We start from the raw sequence: 22,804 nt of genomic DNA, 5'->3' as shown, positions 1-22,804 counted from the left end.
TTTTTTACATTTATATAGGTATGAGTATAAATTGTTCCCAGACTCTGTTACTCCTATTAATTGCTCAGAGCCACACACAGAGGTAATCAGGGGTAAAGTTAGGGTTGAAACTTAAGTACCTGTGACCTCAAACCTTAAGCTTTCCAGCTATAAACTGTCAATAGCTTCTCAGTTAGTGGTGAATTTTCTGCCCAATGATGATCAATATAAATGATATGAATTTTTCAAAGTAAAAATGTTAACAAAAAAAACAAAAGGGCAAAAAAAGCTAAAACAGTTATTGATGTGACATCATGTCTTGTGGCACATATGTAGAAAAAATGGAGTTTAACATACTTATGTAACATGTTCATTATACTTTTATTGCAGCATGGTTAATAAATATTTATATTAGGGGAAAGACTTAAGCTTTCAATATACTCTAAAAGAATGACATTATTTTAGTTGAGGTAAAAACACATACCCAAAAAAGTCTATATGAGATAATCTTAATATCCTGGTAAAATAGGGTAAATATGTAGAACAGAATAGAGAAATTATAGGCATATTAATGTAGATGTAGCCAATGCCACAGTAACACCATCATTTTCTATGATCAGAATTTCATGTAAAGGTAAGATAATGGTGGTAAGGGAATGTTATAATTATTTTTAACCATATAAAATGCTGCTCCATAAAAAAGCTATTAAGAGTAATTTTATTTTAGTTGAGAAATAATCATTTATGGCAGCTTATTAACAAGAAAACAAAAAGAAAAACAAGTCAAATGTTTAAGAAGGACAAAGCCTACACTAATTTGACACTTATACAGAAAGCAAAACTCTACACTATCTAATTAAATCCACTTATGCATATATGCATAGACTTGCTTAGGCATGTAATATGTAGTACCTATTTTAAAATGTGTTACATATTATAATAAATATTTTTTCTTTATAGGTAAAATAATGCTGCTGATATTATATTGACAATATTTAGGAGCAATTGACTCAGTTTAGTCGGGTAGGTGCAAAACTGAAGAGATACAAAGACATAACAACAGATAACAATGTGGTGTTCGATTTGTAGAGAATTTAAAGTAGCAAATTCATTTTGACATTGAATTTAGAGAATGTTTTATTTTAAAACAAACCACTTTTTAATATATTAAGTAACAATTTAAAATACTACAGATTATATTAAATATGAATTTATATAGTTTAAGAAATTATTTAATCCCAACCTGGGGTTTCTTCCCTATCTTTGACGATTTAGCTCCCAGACGAAAGACACACACAACCTTTATATTTATGATAAGCCTTAAACAGCACAAAACCCAGACAGATATACCTTCAATGCTATTAGAATCTACTTTCCTATAGATAACCTTGAATTATTACTTATTACTTACTATGTTTCATCTGGGCTGCTCTTAACTCTCCAGCCATGGCTCTCAAGGGTCATGTTTTTATGGCTCACCTAACCCATAGCAGCTTCTCCTTCTTCCTCATGCACCTTCTCTTTCTCCTAGTTCTCCTCTGACCCCAAGTCCAGGAAACCCAAACCCCACCTATGTCTCTTCTGTCCAGCTATTAGCTACTGGCATCTCAGAAATAACCTGGGGGGCAGGGTTTTCCCAACTATTGGCTGTTGGCATCTGTATTTACCAGTCAGAAGTAATTTTGGGGCAAGGTCACTTGAGTTTATGTGCAGACTCCAGGACTTGGCAGTCCAGTAGACAATAAAACCAAACCTCAACAATATACTGTACTCTTGATGCCTTAAAAACTATCCAAGTGGTTCAAATACATAATTGTTTTCTTTTAGGAACTATAAATAGGACAGTTAAATCTGAAGTAACTTACCACTATTTCTGCTGTGATTTCATGTCTGCTGAATTTATAAATTATGACATATGCAGAGACCCCAGATACACAAAATATTCTGCTCTCTGGACACCAGTAAATCATCTGAACAGCAAAGGGATCTTCTTCTACAATCTCACACGTCTGTTTGCCATCTCCCACCTTCTGCTTTTCAAATACTTTTGAAGTTTTTAGCTTGTACAACATCTGCAGTGTCACTATAAAATAATAAAATGCAGTTATTTCCTAATTTGATTTTAATGCTTAGACATCAAGTTTCTTCAATGTATTTGTTTAACCAAGAGAATACAAATCAAGTAAGGCAAATTAAATTTATAGTAAAACCTCAGTGAAGTGCCCTCTTAACAATAGTATCAAGAGAGAACTATACGAAGATAGAGAAAAAATGTTTATGAGCAATGGAAACTATGAAAATGGAAGAAATAATCCTCTTCTCGGTAAGATGCTACCATGATTTTTCACTATAATTCTTCTTAATTCTTGGATAAGAGCTTGATACAATATTCTAGATGTTTTTTTCTCCAACAGATTATTTAGGAAAGATCTCATCTAGGTTTTTTTTTTTTTAGTTAAGAAAGGGTCAAGTATAAGCTTTAAAAACTCTGGGTTTATTAATGGTTTTCAATAATATTTATTTTGGGAAAGCCGTTTCCACTTCAGAACATAATAAAAACACAATTTGAACTACAAAAAAGAACTCTTGTTTTATAAATGGTCTTCAAGAGGTCAGCCCAACTCAAGATAATTCTACAAATTTTTTGTTTGCTTTGGTTTTTTGAAGTGTGATCTCTCTGTGTAGCTCTGGCAGTTCTAGATCTTGATCTATAGACCAGGCTGGCCCTGAACTCACAAAGAACCACCTACCTCTGCTTCCTGAATGCTGGGATTAAAAGCCTATGCCACCACTACCTGCGTTTGGCCTGAATTTTTAAAAATTGTCAGTAACATGAAATACCCAGGCCCACTCTAGTTTTTAAAAATCTCAAAACATGAGTAAATGGAAAAAGTGATTTTTTAATTAGATATATTTCTTTACTAACATTTCAAATGGTATTCCCTTTCCCGGTTTCCTGTCCATAAGCCCCCCATCCTCCTCCCCCTCCCCCATATGGGTATTCCCCCATCCATCCCCCTTACTGTCCCCTGCATATTCCCCTGGACTAGGGGTTCAACCTTGGCAGGACCAAGGGCTTCCCCTTCCACTGGTACCCCCACAAGGCTATTCTCTGCCACATATGCAGTTGGAGCCCTGGGTATTTTTGTTGCTGGTTTAAAGAATATCACTGAGCTAGCTGCAAAAGCTGAAATAGACTTTTGTGTCATATCAATGTCCGTTGTTGTATTCCTTATTTTCAAGAGTACTGCTGCTTCATGGTTACACCAGCTCAGAAACTTTCGAGTCGTTGCTAACTTCTTCTCTTCCTAGTTTTGACTAACCTAAGTTTTAACTACCTAACAAAATGTATGTTAGTTGTTAGTTAAAATGCCCTTTCTACCTGGGTTGGTAGTGAACAATCGCAATCCTAGAATGTGATTGGCAAAAGATGGAGGTCAGCGTAGGCTACCTAAATAGGATACTAGAAGTATCATTTCTGAAAGATAAACAAATACGTAAATATGTAAGTAATCTTTCTGAAACTTAATGGTCCAAATACATCTCTATCATTTCTGATTAAAATAGCATTTGATTATACTACATTTAAAAATTTTCTAGTTTGACATGTATTTACATGTGTGCACCTCTTCCTCTTTTCTTAAGAACATGTTTTGTGAATTACATAGATGGGCATAATGAAGACCTAGGTAAGGTTACAGGCCCTTGGACATTGACCACATATGTTATTCCTTAAATTTTTAAAAAGTAAAAAGAATTTTTAGTGTTATCAAATAATTTCTCTTGATTCTCATGGACTACTATAGAGTGGGATAGGAAAGCTGAGAACAGAGGAATCAAAACACTTCTCAAACACCACACAGGTAGGACACAGTGAATTCCTAGAACAGTTAATCTTGTAAGGCTTGGTTCTTCTGCTGATGCAACATGTTTTTATTTTTAAGATAGAATTGCTGAAAGAGTGCCTGTAGTCTTGTTTATTTAGTATTATTGAGTATAATTAAAGATATTTTAAGCTGCTCTAAAATACATAAAATAAATATTGTAACAAAGCACTATAATATAATTATAATAAAATATTTCAAAAATGACAAATATTCAAATTAAAAGGTGTAGATGACTATCAATGAATATTAGCAAAATATTTTTGTTGAATGGGGATAAATATAAAACTTACTTGCTGAAGCATCCCAAAATTTTATTGTTCCATCAGCATGACTAGATAAAAATAAATTACCATTAATTAAAGTATATCAAATAAAACAGTCACCCCAAATACATAAAAAGTTGAGTTACTGTTATCATATTTTTATTAAAAATCATTGTAATGCATGCTGATTTATTAGAAATATTTCTAAGCTCAAAACAATGATATATTTTTAAAAGGACACATTGAACTTTAAAGAGAAAGGAAAAACCATTAGATTTTCTTCCTGTAATATTATATGTGTCATAAAGAACAGTAAAATGGCTTATGATGAGTAATATTTCAAAATAGAATTAACATTTGATGAAAAAGATAACCTGAATATTATCAAAATATAAAGGCAAATATCTAACTGATCTAAGATTGACATTATTTATTAATAACTAGTATCAATTCTATACAAACTAATCTACAAAACAAAGAGGCTACAATACTTCCCAATACATTTGGGAAAGTCAGCATTATCTGACACCAAACCCAGAGAAAAAATTGCAGAAAAAGAAAGTTGAACAAGATCCCATTAGGAGTAGACAAAACCCTAATCAAGAAAATATGTTCAAGTAAAATCCAAGTAAGATACATAAAAATAAATTACTTATAACAAAGAGAAATCTGACTTAAAAAAAAAGCAAAAGCAAGCAAACATTTTAATAAAAACCAGTTGGCAAAATAGAATGAAACCAGAATGAAAGCTTACATAAGAAAACACGTTTGGTTTTGCCAGATGATGCAAAACAGCACTAGACAAATACTCAACATCATTCATGAAGGAGGAGAGAACTGCCTTTCGTCTGCTAAAGGACAGCAAAAAACCATCCACAAACATTGCCTAACATACATGACTATAAAAGAACATGGTTTCCCCTTAGATGAGGAACAAAGAAAAAATATTTACTTTCACAATTTTATTCACTGTTATAATAGAAGGATTAAACATTTCATTAAGAAAAACAAATTATGAACCAACAAGCTGAAATGGAAGAAATAGAATTGCTTCGGTTTGTAGAGCTTATAATAGATATGCACCAAAACTCAATTACCCGATGAGAGTGATACTTAGATGAAGGCCAGCATACAAAAATAAATACTGTTTCTTTGTAACAGAAAAAAAAACTCGGAAAAGTAAAGTATAAATTATCATTTATAATAATAAGATACTACACGACACTTAGATAGAAACCGTTATAATTTATGCTAGAGCCATATGCTGAAAAAATATGAAATGCTGATCAGAAGAAAAGAATTAGTGATAAAATGACTGATACAGTATGTTTCTGATGATAATGCTTATAGTGGTTCTAATAAATAACATAGATTCAATGTAATCCTTGGTGAAATATTTAAAAATTGTAGAAGTAAAATGAATTACAAATTTATATGCAAAGGAAAAACAACAGTTAATGTAATTTTGAAAAAATAGAAATTAAACTACTTGTAGTTTTAAGTCTCACTCTAAAGATACACTGAAAGTGTTTTTATATTGGAAAGAGCAGAGAGTGAGTATGTGTGTGCGCAAGCACACTCATTTGTGTGTGTGTGCGTGTGTATGTGTGTGTGTGTATGTATGTGTGGGTGTATATGTGTATATATGTGTGTGTGCATCTGTGTGTGTGTATGTGTGTGCATGTATGTGCGTGTGTGAATGTGTATATATATGTGTGTGTGCGTGTATGTGTATGTATGTGTGTGTGCGTGTGTGCGTGTGTGTGCGCGTGTGTTTGTGTGTGTGTTTTAACTTAATGATACTTGTTTAAGAAACATGTTTCAGTAGGTTGCTCTTTCCTCATTCTTTGAGTAAGGAGAAATCATTTCTGTTATTTGCTTTGTTAGTATCTGTTCACAGTCTCAGATTACTGGCTTCTTCAGGTCAAATACTGTGTTAGATGAGGAACTTGTCACACATAGCACAAGAATTACTATGTGGTCCTATTAAAGAACTTATTAACATGTAGGTTTATGTATATATTTATCTGTATGTCTTTTTAGTCCCTAATATTAGAACATGAAGAGTGCTGGTCCACAAAGCAGTGACATTTCAGATGCTATAAAGTTTGAAACAAACTTTATCTATTTGTTTGATGTTTTGTCACTGGGATAAAATACCTGATTTAAACACTTAAGGTTTAAAAGGTTGATTCTGTTCAAGGGTTCACAGTCTATGACAGCAGGGAGGGTGTGGCAGAACAGTTCACATCTTAGCAGTTGGAACATGTGACAAATTATTCATCTCAAGGTAGATAGAAGGTAGCAAAGTAAAAAGAAGGGACCAGACACTGGGTATACTCCTTCAAGGCACACGTCTAGTGGCCTATTTCCTCCACATGGCTCCCACCTCCTGGAGTTTCTCCTTTCTCCCAAGATAGCCCTACCAGGTAGACATCAAGAAGGCAATAAATACTTGAGCCTGTGGTAGACATCTTTATTCAACTATAGAAATGGGGATAAAAAGCATGATTCCTGAAATTCATAGGAATCATGATATTAGGTTAAAGACTTTCCTGAAGTTAATATTCTATGACTTCCAAATAAAGTATTTCCTGTGAATCACATTCACAATTTTCTTATGATTTTTCTCCTGCTAGTATAATCTAAATATATTCCTTTTGTAATAATTCTGTAATTCTGTGTAATTGTTTCTAACGATTTGTATTTTTTACCAAAGTTAAGAACTATGATTTAAAGTTATTTCTTAGATTCTTACTTCATACTTAAATGATTCTGCCAGAATATCATTACATAAATGTATCGAGACTTAAATATTTTATTATTATTAAATTTATAACTTATAATCTGTTATAATTTAAGACTTGTAAAACACATTACTTACCCAGTAATAATAATTTCTGGATACGTTTGTGCTCCAAGATTCCAAGCTCCTCCACTTACTGGCCATTCCTAAATAGATTATTAAGGAGAATATGTGGCTTTTATTTTTAAAATTAAATGACTTATAGTTTTAAAATGTTACAAAATAATAAAAAATAAGTTAATAATGTGTCAATACAAAACAGCCGAAAATGAAGTGCATAGTTATTATCAATTCCTTTGTCAAACAAATAGATCTATAAATGCAGAATAATAATTTGTTTAAAAATAGATTTTAACCAACATTACCATTTATATAAACCAATAAAAGAAGTATTTTTAATTGAATAAATACAGTGTTGCAACAAATGTCATGCAATATGTAGTGCCAATAAGCTATTGCTATGCCATTTGACCCAGAACCACATGTAAATAGTGCTTTTTTGAATTGTACATTTCAATTATACTGGGCCAATAACAGGAATCATATTGGAAAATTTGTGATAATTATAAATACTTGAATCTTAAACATTGGAAAGAAAAATCTCATTATATTAATAACAAAGTTTTAAGGATTTTTGTGTTTCTTTTTCTTTTCTTTTCTTCTCCTTTTTTTCTTTTCTCTCTCTCTCTCTCTCTCTCTCTCTCTCTCTCTCTCTGTGTGTGTGTGTGTGTGTGTGTGTGTGTGTGTGTGTGTGTGTTGTTTTGTTTTTTGAGATAGGGTTTCTCTGTGTAGCCATGGCTGTCCTAGAACTCACTCTGACTGAGCTGGCCTCAAATCCAGAGACTCGCATGCCTCTGCCTCTCAAGAGATGGGATTAAAGGTGTTTGCCATCACCACCTGGCTTAATTTTGATTTTCGAATGATAAATTAAGAAAAAAACTAATTCTTGAATTCTGTAAAATTTGATCCATGCAAAAGAATTAAAGTCTACTCATGAATTTGATAATGTATGTATATAAAATATAAAAATAAGCATGACTGATAAATAGGTCTTAGTATGTAATCATATACTTAGTGTATTGGAAATTTATTATTTTACATGCTTAGAACTATACTGAAATAAGAAAATCAAATTTCACTACTTACACCTTTGACAATGTCAGCTTGCAACTTACAAAGTTTTAGTCAAATCAACTTGTGTGGAAAGTCAGAACATAAAATGACACGAAAAAGCATGACCATACATACAAGAACAGCAAAACTGTACCTTATTACTGTATCCTTGTTTTTTATGCTTGACTCCTATAGAATAGAGTACTAGAATCAAATCTGGAGGGCAATCGGCAAAATATGCTGTGCATGTAACTGGTGACTCATGAATGTCCATTGGATATGGATTTTCAAAGATTGGAAAACTAATAGATAAAAACAATATATTAGAGTCATTTTGCAAAGATAAATATATGAAATAATTTTCATGATCAAGTCCTAAAATGTTTATAAATATATAAACTTCACTTTTTAGCACCATAAAAATCATTTTATTTGAATACTTTAAAAAATATAACTATCTTTAAAATAAGGTGTTGATAATGATAGGTTAATTTTCTTTACAGGCTGCCAACATCCCATAATGATACATTTTGTCAATATAAATACAATAATTATATTAAACTAAAATATTATGCAACAAGTACAATGTCTTATATTTTAAACCAATTACATATTATATTTAAAAGTATAACATATTTTACTATTTAGTATTTTACTATTATACCTTTATACTACTCAAAGGTATATTATACCTTTAAATAGCAAAATATTTGTATTACTTTTATTAAATAGTAAAATATTTGTATTATAGTAGTATGCCTTTAAATAGTGAAGTATTTATAAATTTTTCAAATAAATAAATTTAAAAATATTTGTGATAGAAGCTAAAAGATATATATGGGTCCTAGAGATTGAACACAGGCTGTAAACCTTGGTGGCAGGTGCCTTTATCCACTAAGTCATGTTATTAGGCCCAAGAGTTTCCTTACTGCCAATCAAAAGTGCTACAAAGACCATACATACACAGTATTTCAGATTAGAATAGTAGCATATGCAAATCAAACGAGGAGGAGCAAGTCATATTTAATTAATGAAAAGTAGGGTAAACTTAGTAAATCAAAAATTCTTGATTTCAAAATAGAAATTGTTAATTATATCATTATTTTTTCTTTTATTTGAAAAATATTTTTATATAATATATTCTGCTGATAGTTACTGTTGAATAGTTAGGGGGAAAACAAGAGTGAATCACTTCAAAGACTAGACCTACAATTGAATTTGGTGACAGCAGGAAGGAACAATAACCAACTCCTAACCAGTGAACAACACAGTAAAGATACAGTCCACAGAACTCAAAAAGGTCAACAAGCTGAAGGTCCCAAGTGAGGAAGCCTCAGTTGTACTTGGGAGGGAGAAGAAAGCAACCACAAGAGAGGGAGAGAGAGATGGAGGAGCCTGGGAGGGAAAGGGGATGGGGGGGTGGGGAACATGATCTGGTATTAAGTGGGGGAAAAGGACTGAAGCCCTGAGGGCCAGCAGAAAGACTGGAAACGTGCAACTTTGGGAGGAAGGAGATTGGGAGGACCCTGAAGAATATACCAGAGACCTGGGAGGTGAGACTCTCAGGACTTAAAAGGGGGGACCCTAGAGGAAATGCCCTACAGTAGGAAGAGGGAATTTGTTGAGCCCACCTCCAGCAGAAAGACAGGGCATCAAGTGAGGGATGGGGTTGCCATCCCACAGTCAAAATTCCGACCCATAATTCTTCTGGTCTGAAAGAACTGTAGAGATGGAAATGGAAAAGAGCCTGAGGGAAAAAGGAGGTCCAGTGACAGGCCCAAAGTGGGTTCCAGCTCTAGGGGAAGCCCCAAGGCCTGACACTATTACTAAGGCTATGAAGAGCTCACAGAAAGGGACCTAGCATGACTGCCCTCTGAAAGACCAACAAGCAGCTGAAAGAGTCAGATGCAGATATCTGTACCCACCCAATGAACAAAAAGTGCCGATCCCTCTGACTGAATTAGGGAAATGTTGGAAGAAGCTGAGGAGGGAGACCCTGTAGGAGGACCAGCAGTCTCAACCTGGACCCCTGAGATCTCTCAGACACTGGATCGCCAACCAGGCAGCATACACCAGCTAATAGGAAGCCCCCAACACACACACAGCAGAGGACTGCCAGGTCTGGGTTCAGTCAGAGAAGATGCGCCCTCAAGAGACTGGAGGCCCCAAGGAGTTTAGAGGTCTGGTGGGGTAGATGGGGTGGGAATATCCTCATGGAGACAGGAGCTGGGGGAAGGAGAAAGTATGGAAGGTGGAACAGTCAGAGGGTAGACTGGGAGGAGAATAAAATCTGGAGTGAAAAAAAAAGAAAAATAATAATGGTAATAAAAATGATACTTGGGATCATGTTAGCCTATAGCCAAAGAATAAGCACAATACATGCAAGAACAGTATAAAATGTTTAATTTAGGCATTTAGCTTTCTTTCTGATCCCATGATCTTTCACATATTAAGCAAGTGCTCTTCCACTAAACCTCATCCCTACAAAAGGTACTTAGAAGTAAAAGTGTGAAAAGAAAAGGATAGGAATGTAGAATGGGAGGATCAAGTGTGGAGGGGGGAAAGACAGAGGTTGTAGGAGGGAATATGGTGAGAGACACCTAAAATTAAGGAAGATTTGAGGGGTGCTATGAAACCTGATATATATATATATATGTATGTATGTATATATATATATGTGTGTGTGTGTGTGTGTGTGTGTGTGTGTGTGTGAATGAAATGATCCAAATGAAATCATCAAATAATGGAGGAGACAGACTTCCAGCTGGCCATCTTTTGTCTCTAAATGAAACTTCTGATACTGGGATTTGGTTATACCTAATTAAATTATAAGCCAAAGTGTCCCATGGGTATCCCCAAACAACCAGTATGTAGCCAAGACTATAGGTTGCTCTCCATAAACTGACAGTGAGACCCTATTGATGAACAGAACACCTACATAAACATATATCAGACATAAGAGATCCCATGCCGGGCTCTACACAGAACCTTCATCTCTGCATTTCAGCATCTTTATACAGCAAAATATTCTGCACACTATCAAAAGAGAAGTATAAACACCAAGTCAGCCACAAATCCATTACTGCAATGGTGTGCTACCTGCAAAATATGCTAGGCCAATACTGGCACAAAGCTTGTGGGAGTAGCCAACCAATAACCAATTTGATTTAAGGTCCTTTTCACAAGATGGAACCCATACCCATTACTGCTTGGGTGACCAAAAATAGGAGACTAGTAGATAACGCAGGGACCTAAAGTAAAACTAAATAATACTGGGTTTAAAAAATATAGTATTAAAATGACTGCTAATCATATTCTACTATATTCATAGATTAGTGCCTTCCTCATTCATAATCAGAGAAGCTTCCTCCTGTAGCAGAAGACTCAGGCACACAATATACAGAGAAAGAGAGACTCTGGAACACTCAGCCCTACATGGAATATCTTCATCAAATCCTTCCCCTCAGAGCTCAGGGAGCCCTGCAAAAGAGGTGTAAGGGCCAGAAAGCATGGAAGATACCAAGAAAACAAGACCCTCTAAATCAACATGATCAAAGCTCCTATAAGCTCACAGAGACTGAAACAGTATGCACAGAGCCTGCACATGTCTGTTACAGTTCCTCTGCATATATATTATGACTTCTAGTTTAGTGTTTTTATGGGATTCCTGAGCGTTAGAATGAGTATCTTCTGATTCCTATGTTCTCTGTTTGGCTCTTTTCTTTCTGCTGGCTTGCCTTATCCATCTTCAATGTAATAGTTTTTGTTTCATCTTATTATATTTTATTTTGTTATATTCTAAAAAGTGAATGAGTAAATGAATGAATGAACAAACGAAAACCTGGGAAACAGTGTGAGGGTTAACAATTGAACTCTCATATGTACCTGCTAGGAGAAGGAAGAATTAATTTTTTTCAATGGAGTGACACTGGGTTTATCAACAGCTCCCAGGGAGGCCTTGTGCTCAGGAGTAATTGACTGACATAATAGTGTGTGTGTGTGTGTGTGTGTGTGTGTGTGTGTGTGTGTGTGTGTATGTGTGTGTGTGTATTCTTTTGGGGTGGTGTTGTGTTTCGTTTCCTTGGTTTTGGGAATTTTGTTGTTGTACTGTGTTTTTGCTTGTCTTTTGAAAAACAACTTAAAGTTGGATAAGTAGGGAGGGGAGGGTTTGGATAAACTTGGGGGAGGGGAAGAATATGATCAAAATATATTTAACATTAAAAATTATTTTAAATAATAAAAACTCTATAACTCTCCCTCCAAAAAAGGAAAATCTATGAACTAAGAGGGAACAATTGTTCACTATAATGTTTGTAAAGAAATAAAAATAATAAGTTGGCAAGTACATAGAAGATGACTGCAGAAGATGGGGGGTGGAGAGGACTCTAGGCACATAACTTGTTTAATATTCAATGCAGCTTAGAAGAAACTATTTAAGGGAAATAGAATAGATTCAGTCTTGATATTTAAATTTATTTGATAATTTGACAATAGTGGAAATTTACATAAATTTTAATCATGTTATCAGGGTAAACATTTTTTTGAGAAAATGTTTATTCACATACTTAACATACGTTGATAAGAACCATAAGAACAGGGCTGGGGAAATTCCCAGCACCCTATAAACCTATGCACTGCTTATAACCAGCAACTGGGAGGTAGAGATAAGCGAGTCTCTGGGCTTGATGGCAACTAGCCCCAAAGCAGCATGCTTCCAGTTCACCAAGGAGTCTTAGCTAGAGGAAATGAGCAGAGGAGGAAAAGAGGATTTCCAAGGACTTCCCCACCTTTGTCCTCTACATACATGGGTGCATGAACCTGTACACTCACATGCATTTCCCACATACAACATGCACACATGTGCCCACACAATACACACACCATAAGAGTAAATATATAAAATAGAAATCTGTATTACACATATTTCACCACAATAAAAATTTTAGTGTGTATATAAACTAAATATCTTTAATATAAAATATCTAGTGGTCATTAGACGTCAATAATATATGAGGAAACAACATATATGACATAGTTGAATGCCAATACTAAAAAAAGTATATTTTAATGAAAATAGATTGCCATTTCTTACAGAAAGAATAATCCAGGGAACAGTGGTGGAATAGAAACTGTCTCTTTATGGCCAAAGTCAAGATTACTAAAAGAGTAGAGTAGGGCTGGAGAGAGCTCAGCAGTTATCATCACTTGCTGTTCTTCCAGCACTAGAGTGCAGTTTCCAGCACCCACATCAGGCAGCTTCACAACCCTGAGCGCCTGCACTCACACGTGCATACATGCATGCAGTCACACACACCTGCATATAGTCGAAAAATAATAAAAATATATCTTAAAAATAAAATAGACTTTATTCCTAAGAAGCAAATATCAAAAAAAATATCAGGAGCACATGAAGGACAGGTGAAACCTGGGGAAAAGAAGATGGATGCAGAGAAAAAAGCCTAAGGTGAGGCGAAAGCTAGACATCCTGAGCAGCATATAAAGGTGGACATTAACTGGCATGTACTGTATGTTGGGGTTCCAGATCATTAGTAATCATCAAAGTGGTCCTATCCGCTCTTGAGGACAGGTGCTATAGGAATACCAAATAGAGAGAGAATGAGCAGGCTAAAGAGACATGACCAGGAAATGGGGCTATGATGGACAGAAAGATGTCCCAAGCAGGTCATGAAGATTGCAACAGAAGTACAATACAGGGGCTTGAACAGGAGATTCCCCATAGTTCTCTAGAGAAGCAAGCCTATATAAGTTGTGGAAGGTACTAAATCCATAATTGTTTAAGTAAACAACAATGTAGAAACATGAGGTGTATACTGAACATGGTACACACTCTCAGCCAAGGACTGTGGTAGTGCATTAGTTAAACCCAAGAGGGATCTGAGTGAAAGAAAACACTAAGGCTAAATGTGTCCACCTTCCACAGCCCTCAGAGTATTAACTTCCACACACTCTACACAGAAAGTATGATCCTTAGCATACCAAAAACCATCTTGTAGGGGATGAGTATAAGGTGTCAGACTGAGATTCCTAGAAAACTCAAGTGTGAGTGACACATCAGAGAGGACACACTAGTCTAACATTTTAGTAACTAGGACTAGAAGTCCTCCCTTCACCCAGAGTTCATTACAGAAGACACCAAAGGGATAGGGAAACAATACTCATGACAATAGAAAAGACACTGATTTTTATAATAGTGTCTTCTTCATTTTAATATTTATTTCTGTTAATTTAAATTACACTTTTATTTCAATTGTTGAGTGGTTTGGGTTTTAATTTGTATCTTTCATGAATAGGTTTCTACTAATATCCATTCCTTTAATGATTTCATTCTATAACTTTTTTCTATACTATTTATTATGGTTCTAGCACTTATACTCTCCCTCTAATTTGTACTTTATTCCCCTCAATCCCATTTCTGAATTTCTTTCTCCTTGCACTTCATAATTTTTAATACCATTAGCTCATTGCTTTTCCCCTAATGTTATCCTTGTGCCTCTGTTTCTCAACCTTATGGGAGACATAAGTCAGGTAATAAAGTGCTATAGCATTAGGATTAAGGTCAAATATCAATGTTCTGTAGTCAAAAATCCAATTTCCTTCTAAACAGCCCTGGAAAACATAAACTAATAAAATAAAGCAAAGGAAGCAGAACGAATCCTGCATTAGGCTCAGGGATGTTTCTACGTAGTGTATAATGGTGAATGCAGAGACTCACGGTGCTGAGAACAAGTGACTGGTAAATACTGTGTCACTACAGATGTAATAGCCATAATATACATGAATACGGGCAGATCTGTGCATGTCACTGACTTTGCAGTCATGAACACATAGCAGCTGTGGTTGCCTGAACTCAGCCCACCTCAGATTGAGCCTGTCAACACTCAGTCACTGTTGAGTCAGAAGCCCATGGGACCCTACCTCTTCCACGGGAATTATTGGTTGATGATGGGAATTGGGGAAAGGAGGGTCATTGTCTTTGTGGTGTAGCCTCTGGCAAGTTCATCTTCCAATGGAAAGCTTTATTCCTACACCTATGCATATAGCTCTAGTTAAATTCAGTGGGCAATGTAGAATACATGTATTATAAAAACAGAGCGAAGAAATTCTCTGGATAGCAAGGTTTAAACAAGGAGGGTAATGAAGAATGGAGGCCAAGATGGGGTGCAAAAGGAAAGTTAACCAAAACTGAGGAAGTATGAAGAAACCACATGGAAACTGCTACTTTAGAAACTAATTTAAAAAACTTAAAAAGAACTTAAATGCTTTAAATGGAGGTACTACCTACCATGCATGGATAAATGATGTTGATTCCAAAAGACTTAGGTTATAAAATGAAAGTCCCAGGTGTGAGCCTCCTATCTCAGAGTTATTGGCCAGAAAGTGCCTAGAGGTCTCATAAATTATACAGGTTAAGGGTATTTCCACTGGCTGCTCACTGGAACTGGATAAAAAGATCATATTGCTGAAGATTCACATTCTTTAGTTGCACAGTACAGAGAAACAGCACTTTAATGAGTTTGAAGTTTCCTTATTGCTGCTAGCTTTCATAGTTCTGCCAGCAGCTGGGGACAAAGTTAACAACAACCTTATCTGCCACAATACCAACTTACCAGGAATTATTTTACTTGCAAAATAATGGCACTACTGCTATAGGATAAAGCAAATGATATCCAATTAGATCGGAAACCCACTCAGTAGAAAGGAGTTCATGGTCTGTACTGTATACCTAGTTAAAGTCTGTAGTTGAGGAGTCATGGGATTTGTGGATGAACCTATTACCATTGTTTTAGTAAATGGACATGTTGTCAAAGCACCTTTTAAATATTTTTATACCAATAGATTATGCTTGTTCCCATCCTTGTTACAGAAGCTTTGCTTTGCATTAAATAACGATTAATTCAGACACTTTTGGCTGGGCAAGGTGCAAATAATGATTTAGTAATAATAAACTGAGTGCTAGGCATTAAATCCCTTCCAGGACTCAAAGAACATGGCAGAAAAGTGAGTGGAAATAAATAAAGGAACAGATGAATGAGGAGGTGTGTGCCTTATAAACATAATATGACTGCGACACTCACAAACTCACAAGATCTGGAGTTGCCTACATAGGACCTGTAAAAGATGATGCCAGTAAATATTCAATCATAAAAGTGAAGGCACTTATGGGGCACCTATCCCACCTAAGAGTGCTAATGACAGTCAAGGATGGATGAAGAAGAAATGTCTAGCTCAGCGCTATAGCCACTGATGAGTTACTTAAGTTCCAGCAGGTAGACCCACAGCCCAGTGCATGTGAGTGGTCCTGGTTAAAGTCAGTGGACCACAAAGCACAATAAAAACACATGGAAATAGGGGGAAGAGAAGAGAGATTGGTGGGGGTAAAAGGATGTTAAGGCAGGATGAAGAATGAGTATGAACAGATTGTAATTTGCAAAATATTATAAAGACTAAATTATTAAAAAGAAAGAAAAATTGTTCCTGGTGATAGAGGACAATCTCACAACAACACATTTACTTTTCTGAAAATTTTAAAGTATAATTATACCACTTCTCCCTTCCCATTTCTCCCTCCAATATTTCTCATGTCCCTTTCCCTTGCTTTCTTTCAAATTCTTTGCCCTTTTCCATATTTATATATGTAAAAACAATCTGCTGAGTTCATCTAGTGTTACTTATATGTATGTGACTTCAGGATTGACCACTAGGTATTGGGTAACCAATTAAAGGGCTAATCTCTGCAGAATACTAACTCCCCCGCCTCCTTAGAAGTCCTTAGTTGCCTATAGTTCTTTGACCAAGATATTTATATATGTCTATTTAGTCATATCTAAAGAAAAAAATGATCATAGCTATACTTCCAAGATCTCTGAGACACACATTCAAGAGACCCAAACTAAGAATTCACTGGGCAGAGATGAAAGCTAAAGGTGTGAATAATCAATTTGATAAATTTAAAGGACAAAATACCCCAAAGGTAGAGAAAGAAATTATATCCAAACACAAGAGAAATTTAGAACTTAAAATAGACATGACCAGTGAAAAGGTTCTCCAAGACATATTGTAGTTAAGAAGTCAATAATACAAAACACAGAAACAGTGTAAAAGGCTTAAAGGAAAAACTACCAACTCACCTATGGAGCCAAACACATCAGAATACCATCAGATATCTCATCAGCAATCCTAAAATTCAGGAAAGCATACAATGATATATTTCAAGCCCTAAAAGTAAATGACTAAAAACAGGATGGCTATATACAGCAAAACTACCTTTTAAAAATACAAAGCAAAATGAGGACATTTAAAGATAAGCACAAACTATGAAAATTTCTTTCTCTCAACAAAACCTCAAATATAAATGACTTCAAATCATAATAATAATTGAAAAAGAGAGATGACAGGATTAAAAACCAATATTTCTTCAATTATCCATTGTCTCCAAGACACACCTCATTGGCAAAGACAACCACAGACCTAAAGTTAAACAATGGAAATCAATCTACTAAGTAAAAATCTTTAATCCATCTGCTGTAACTATTTTATTAGCTGATAAAGGAGCTCCCTCACCAACAGTCATCAAAGAGTAAAGAAGGGCACTACATATTAACAAAGTTAACAGTTCATTAAGTCAAATAAAAACTATAAATTTGTATACACAAATGTTGAGGCTTATATTTTATAAACGCTAAAGGAAAGAAAAGGTCAGATAGGTCCTGATGTAAGAGAATAGGTAAATTCAACACCCTGCTGTCAACTTTACATAGGTTACTGTAACTAAAAATTAACAAAGAAACATCAGAGTCAAGATACACCTTAAATAATTTCATATCATGTCATAGGTCACATAGCAAGCTTTCAAAATACAAATTATCTGTACAAACAATCAATTCCATGTATTTTATCAAAGGTCAGTGGAATAAAATTGGGAAGCAAATGAAACAAAAGCAGCTATAGAATAGAGACTAAAGAATGTCCTCTTCAATGACCAGGAAATCATTGAAGACAGTAGGAAGAAAATTACTAAGTTCCTATTATCTAAGGAGAATGATAGCACCACACATCTGACTCTCTGGGTCAAAGTGGAAGTAGCTCCAAGAGAAAATTGTATGGTTATGTGTTTACATAAACAAACCAGGGTAATATCAAATAAATAACCTAATAATAAATAACATCTAATAAGTAAATAACATCAAGGTCTTAGAAGTATAAGAACAACCAACAGATTAAGAAAAGGGCTTTACAAATCCTACATCCCTAGAGGGCTAATATCCAATATATACAAAGAACTCAATAAGTTAGGCTCCAGAGAGTCAAATAACCCTATTAAAAATGAGATACAGAGCTAAACAAAGAATTCTCAACTGAGGAATACCAAATGGCTGAGAAACACCTAAAGAAATGTTCAATATCCTTAGTCATCAGGGAAATGCAAATCAAAACAACCCTGAGATACCACTTCATATCATTCAGAATGGCTAAGATCAAAAACTTAGGCAACAACAACTGCTGGCCAAGATGTGGAGAAAGAGGAACACTCCTTCATTGTTGGTGGGAATGCAAGCTGGTACAACCACTCTGGAAATCAGTCTGGAGGTTCTTCAGAAAATTGGACATTGTAGTACCTGAGGACCCAACTATACCTCTCCTGGGCATATACCCAAAAGATGCTCCAACATAGAACAAGGATGCATGTTCCACTATGTTCATAGCAGCCTTGTTTATAATAGCCAGAAGGTGGAGACAACCCAGATGTCCTTCAACAGAGGAATGGATACAGAAAATGTGGTACATTTACATAGTGGAGTACTATTTAGCTATTAAAAACAATGACTACATGAAATTCTTAGGCAAATGGATGAAACTAGAGAATATCATCCTGGGTGAGGTAATCCAGTTACAGAAGAACACAAATGGTGTGCACTCACTAAGAAGTGGATATTAGCCCGAAAAGCTTGGAGTACTTATGAAAAAATTCACAGATCATATGAAGCCCAAGAAGAAGGAATACCAAAATGTGGATGCTTCATTCCTTCTTAGAAGGGAGAACAAAATACCCACAGGAGGAAATACAGAGACAAAGAATGGAGCACAGACTGAAGAAAAGATCATCCAGAGATTGCGCCACCTGGGGATCCATCCCATATGCAGCCACCAAACCCCATCACTATTGGTGATGCCAAGAAGTGCTTGCTGACAGGAGCCAGATATGGGTGTCTTCTGAGAGGGTCTGCCAGAGCCGTACTGGTACAGATGAGGATGCTTGCAGCTAACCAATGGATTGAGCAAGGAGACCCCAATGGAGGAGTTAAAGGACTGAAGGAGATGAAGGGGTTTGCAACACCATAGGAAGAATAACAATATCAACCAACTAAACCCCACCAGAGCTCCCAGGGACTAAGCCACCTACCAATGAGTACACATAGAGGGACCCATGACTGTAGCCACTTATGTGGCAGAGGATGGCATTGTCCAGAATCACTGGGAGGAAAAGCCTTTGGTCCTCTGAAGGCTTGTTTATCCAATGTAGGGTAATGCCAGGATGTTGAGATTGGAGTGGGTGGGTGGGAATAGGAGCATCATCATAGAAGCAGAGGGAGGGGGAGGGTACGGGAGAAGGAGGAAAGGGAATAACATTTGAAATGTAAATACATAAAATATCCAAGACAAATAAAATTATTAAAAATGTATACATCAATAAATATACTCAAGGATAAAAATCAAATGATTATTGCAATAAGTTTAGGAAAGGCTTTTGGTGAAATCCAATCATTTGTGATAAAAGCCCTGAAGAGATAAGGAATAGAAGGAACTGATCTCAACATAATAAGAGCTGTATATGGCAAATCTATAGTGAACATCATCCAACTGGGTGAAAAATATAAATCATTTCCACTGATATAGAAAAGAAGACAAGTGTGTCTCCCCTTTCCACTCATTTTCAATACAGTGCTTGATGTCTTATGTAGAATAAGAACACAAGAGAAAGAAGTAGGAACACAACCAGAAAAGCACAGGTATCCCTCATGTGCAGATTCTATAATTCTAGATATAAAAGATCATAAGTATTCTACCAGAAAACTGTTAGGTATGACAGATACTTTGAATAAATTGGTAAGGTACAAACTTAAGAGGCAAAAATATACCAAGAACAAAAAATACCAAAAAAGAACTGGAGGAAACAATTATATTCACAATTACTTTTTAAAAGCACCTGGGAAGTCTTGCTCCCTAGGCCAGCCAATCACCCTCCACCTTTCAGAGACCTATAGCCTAGTGTGCTAACAGGTAGGCCCTTTGCTTAACTTGTCCCTAAGTTACCCAATTCTACTTGCCTCTTCGTGGACATGCCATGATTATGCCTCTATGTTGGCCTTTCTTTTTCCTCTGTAGACTACCCAGCTCACCTCCCTGATTTTCTGATCCCACTGCTTTGTAGGTCACTCTCTCCTCTCCCTATGCTTGCCAGCTACCAGCCTACCTTTCCGAAGGACTCCACTGCCATTCATGCCTTCAGGTAAACTAATCTTCCTCACCTTAAGCCAACCAACTGTCCACAGTCCTCTCCCAGGTCTTCCTGCCAGTAGGTAGATTCTTTTCAATCCTTCTCCCTTGGCCACCAAACTCAGACCATATTTTCTGGAACCTTGAGAAGACTTAGCCTCTAGATAGGCCACTTTCGTTCCTAGTCTTCCCAACTCCTCACCTGCCTTCCCTGAGACCTCACACTGATCATACCATCTGTCATGTCTCTTTTCTAGGCCAACCCCCTCTGCCCAAGAATTTCCTTGGACTCTGTCCCAATGTTGCCACTGGCTAAGTTCCTCTCATCCCTCCTAGCTAGATTGCCTACAAATCTGCCCTTTCTCCCAAGACCCTGCACAGAACATACCATTAGGTAGAGTTCTTTCCTGTCTCCTCCCTAGGCTGCCCCCAAACTCCAATTTTATTCACCAGAAGGCCAAGTCAATCTCACTATGGCTCTTCAGGCAATAGTAGTTTCCCAATCTAAGTCCCCAGTAAGAGAAAAACCCCAACTTCACCTGGCTTCAAACCTTACCTGGAGCTCTTGGCCCATGTAGCTAGGATCAGCAAGAAAACTAGTCTACTCTGCCTCACCTCCTTCTATCCTCTCACACTGCCTCGCCTATTACTACACCTTGGACCTCCAGATGCTGTTTTTCTCAGTACAAATCATGTCCCCTTAGCTCTACCCCTTCAGAATTACCCCAGTCTGCTCACTGTATTACCCCAACTGAAGATTCTAACCTAGTGGGCTAAAACCTCACATTACAAAACATAGCAATAATCTAATTTTAGATACCTAGGTCCCACTGCAAAGTCACAAGCAATATGAAAACCAAGAGTATGTCTTCTCTAAAGACCATCAATCCCGTAGTAATTGTTTACAATAAGAACAACTTATATAAAAGTGAAGACACAGAATTGAAGAACAATTTCCAATGTGTTTAAAAACTTTAAGGAATTATAAGATGATATCAATAAACATAGGAAATGGATTTAAAGAGGGCAGAAATAAGCTTCTTATTGAAGACCAAGAAGACACAAACAAATAAGAAAAGAAATAATGATTATTCAGGATATTAACATTGAATTTAATAAAGAGATACTAAGTCCCTCTCCTCCCTACTAGCTAGATCCTCTAATTCAGAATTTAATCAATAAATAATGAAGAAAGCAAAATTGATACTAATCTGGAAAGAAAGTTTTTAGAATACCTAATAAAATTCAGCAAAAACCTTCACCAAACTAGTGGATCACATAGAAAACATAATTCTTATCAAATCTTGAAGAGAAGGTAGAAGAATTGGTTATTCAGTCAAGGAAAATTGTAACTCTTTTAAAAACTCATGGACAGAATATGAAGGAACTCACATGAACAGAAAATGAAAGAACTCACAGACTATGAGAGTTAAATAAAGATGAGATCAATAATTTAAACATATTTACAAGAAAGGAGATTAAAACAGTAATGGAAAAATCTCCTGACTAAAAATGTCCCCAGTCCAGAGTCCCCATATAATTTTATCAGATCATTAAAGGAGACTACAACAAATGCTACTCATTATTCCACATAATACAAATATAAGGAAGACATCTAAACTACTTTTATGAAGCCAGCATTACTCTAATATCAAAAACATAAAACACAATGAAAAAGAAAATTGATGCCAAAGTTACAAAAGAATACTGGCAAACTGAGTACAGGTACATATGAAAAAGATAATTCACCACTATCAAGTTGAGTTTATCCAGGACATGAGGGGATGATTCAGCATGTACAAATCAGTAAACATGTAGAAATTAACTTAAAATCCAAACTCCATGGTAACCAGTAGATTCAGAAGAGGCCCTTAACTAAATTCAAATTCCCTGTACAAGAGAAGTTCCAGAGAGAATAAGGTTGGCAGGAATATACCTTTACATGTTAAAAACTACATGTGACAAATACATAGCTAATGTTATCTTAAATGGAGAAAAAGTAGTATCATTAAAATCAGGAAGACCAAGAAGACCAAGTCTACTGTCTCCAGTGCTGTTCAATAAAGTGCTCAAAGTCTTTGCTAGACCATAATGACAAGAGAAGAGATACAAACGGGAAGATAATTCAAAGTTTTCTTGGTTTTAGATAATATGATGCTATGTATAAGAGACTCTAAAAGGTCTACCAGAAAACTCCTAGAACTAAGTTTTACTTTTCCATAAAGTGTTAGGATACAAAA

The 22,804-nt window shown here is 35.7% G+C and overlaps 1 protein-coding gene across 9 annotated transcripts in view; it reads right to left on the bottom strand.

The window, feature by feature from the left end:
* Positions 1 to 22,804, bottom strand: part of Stxbp5l (syntaxin binding protein 5L) — a 329,014-nt gene that overhangs the window by 114,343 nt on the left and 191,867 nt on the right. For 8 of the 9 annotated variants that reach the window (XM_063270382.1, XM_063270385.1, XM_063270384.1 and 5 more), the window contains 4 exon segments: positions 8,203 to 8,350; positions 7,014 to 7,081; positions 4,157 to 4,197; positions 1,845 to 2,062 (listed from right to left, as the gene is read on the bottom strand). In XM_063270382.1, coding sequence (XP_063126452.1) covers positions 1,845 to 2,062; positions 4,157 to 4,197; positions 7,014 to 7,081; positions 8,203 to 8,350 — 475 coding nt within the window. 9 annotated transcript variants of the gene reach the window in all.

Source organism: Rattus norvegicus, chromosome 11, assembly GCF_036323735.1.
Source record: "Rattus norvegicus strain BN/NHsdMcwi chromosome 11, GRCr8, whole genome shotgun sequence".
In the NCBI taxonomy this organism is placed as follows: domain Eukaryota; kingdom Metazoa; phylum Chordata; class Mammalia; order Rodentia; family Muridae; genus Rattus; species Rattus norvegicus.
This window is presented reverse-complemented; position numbering and strand designations above follow the sequence as displayed.